The sequence below is a fragment of the Plasmodium relictum genome (assembly GCF_900005765.1).
Source record: "Plasmodium relictum strain SGS1 genome assembly, contig: PRELSG_99_v1_23, whole genome shotgun sequence".
Lineage (NCBI taxonomy): Eukaryota > Apicomplexa > Aconoidasida > Haemosporida > Plasmodiidae > Plasmodium > Plasmodium relictum.
Window position 1 is genome coordinate 681 of NW_021628781.1, and position 2,097 is coordinate 2,777.

The following is a 2,097-nucleotide window of genomic DNA, read 5'->3' on the forward strand; positions in this document are numbered from 1 at the left end:
GTAAAATTTTTGAAAGATTATTAATTTTTAATTAAAATATAAAAATTAATGTACAAAAAGTGTAATGTTTATGTAGTATTTGATTCTTATATTTTGAAATAATATTAAATGACTTAAAGTTTAATTTGTGTTACTGTTATAACTTAACTATGTGCGTGCTTTTAGTTAAAATTATATACTTTGTAAATAAAAATACATTTATATAAATAAAAAATATGTTAGTTAAGCAATACACAATAATATAATTCAAATTAAATTCCATATAAAATAAATATTACTATATATATATAATATATTATTTTTTTTTTTATAAAAATAATCTTTCTTCGTAATTTACATATAAATATTTGTTTAAAAAAAAAAAGAAAATTTATATATGCAAATAAATAAGAAATGCATCAATAATATATTTTTTATATATATTTTGTTAATAACACGTAATGAAAAAAAAGTAAATTCCATATATTCAAATTCATTTAAAAAAATAGTAAAACCAATCTGTATAAATTTAAGAATAAGTCTTCTTGTTCTTGCAAATGTATATATTCAGCTATTATATGCTTTATTTAATTTCTTGTAACTCAATTTACCAATTATCTTTAAACTAATTCTACTAATTAGAAATAAGATTTCTATTTTTTAATTTTTCCATAGATTCATCTATCAAAAATTTAAAATGAGAAATAAATACATGCAACTCCCTTTTCTGAATTCCAGAAAATTTGTGTCCACTTTCTTGAATTTCATTATCTATAACACCCTTAATATATTTTTTTGTAAATATTTTATCTATATTTTTTTCTCCTTTATCAACACGTTCTTTTATATCATCATCTAATTTTTTTAAACTTCTATTAATAATATTGCTAGAAGCATTTGCTAATTGAGAATTCTTCCATACGGATTTAAATTTATCTCTGTTCAAATATAATCCTCCTCCTATTAAACCAGCTGCTATAAGAACAGCTTCTACTGTAGCTATAGAAGCAATTATAATTTTTTTTTTCTTTCCTCTTTTCTTTATAGATGTATCAATCATATCCATTTCCTTTTTTAAAATTTGATCATTCACAGAGCAGAAACATGGTGCCAGTAAGTTGATAGCAAATAAAATATTGAATAAATAGAATATCTTTGAAATCTTCATTTTCAATAAAAAAATAGCATAACTTATAAAATAATAACGTATATGTGAATTAAAAGAAAATATCCTTACTTTTTAAATATGAATTTTATAAAAAATAATTTATATTTTTAAATTTTTTAAATAATTTTTTAAATATTTTATTATTTTATAAATTTAATTATATTTTATTTATTTTAATTATTTATTTTCCTATTTAATTGAAATTCATTTTATTTTTTTATTTTTTGCATGCAATTTTAAGAAAAAAAAAAGATATTATATTTTTATTCAATAATAAAAACATTGTCTTGCTAGCAGATTATTTTATTTTTTGTACCCATTTCAGAATAAACTAATTTAATTTTTTTTTTTTTTTTTACTAAAATATTCATTATATATCTAGATTTTTTTTAATATTATATAGTTTGCTTTTTTGTGAATGAACAAAAATCTACATGATATTAAAAATAAATATAACAAAAAGGTTTAAAAACTATATTTATAAACAAAATAAATAAAATTTATTTATTTATTTTATATTATATTGATAATTATTTAAGAAATATATAATCACTTATAATAAACTATTTTATAGTAATGATTTATTAGTTGCCTGTTTAGTGGCTTTGCTAAGGTATTGATTTATTAATTAGCCGTTTAATGACTTTGCTAGAGTATTAAACAAACAAATTAATAAGGAGCATGTATAATTAAGTATATGTTTATATATATATATATATTCCTTTTTATTATATATATATATAGTTTTCTTATAATGCATAATATTTAATCTGATTTAAATTTTATTGCCTCTTTTAATAGACTTATTAATTGTTATAAGTGAGTTTTTATTTACAAAGAATTAATTATTCTTGTAATTAAAAACATACAAAGTATAACAATTAATAAAGTCATAACTTTATATTATTCAATGTTATTTCAAAATATACATTGATTATAACAAAAACATT

The 2,097-nt window shown here is 17.2% G+C and overlaps 1 protein-coding gene across 1 annotated transcript; it reads right to left on the bottom strand.

Annotated features, from left to right (window-relative positions):
• Window positions 1–613: 613 nt before the first annotated feature.
• On the bottom strand, window positions 614–1,147 carry ETRAMP (early transcribed membrane protein; the record flags this gene model as incomplete). The annotated part of the gene is made up of 1 exon (XM_028677457.1): window positions 614–1,147. The coding sequence occupies one exon, from the start codon at window positions 1,145–1,147 to the stop codon at window positions 614–616; it is 534 nt and encodes a 177-aa protein (XP_028531322.1).
• Between the last annotated feature and the right edge of the window lie 950 nt (window positions 1,148–2,097).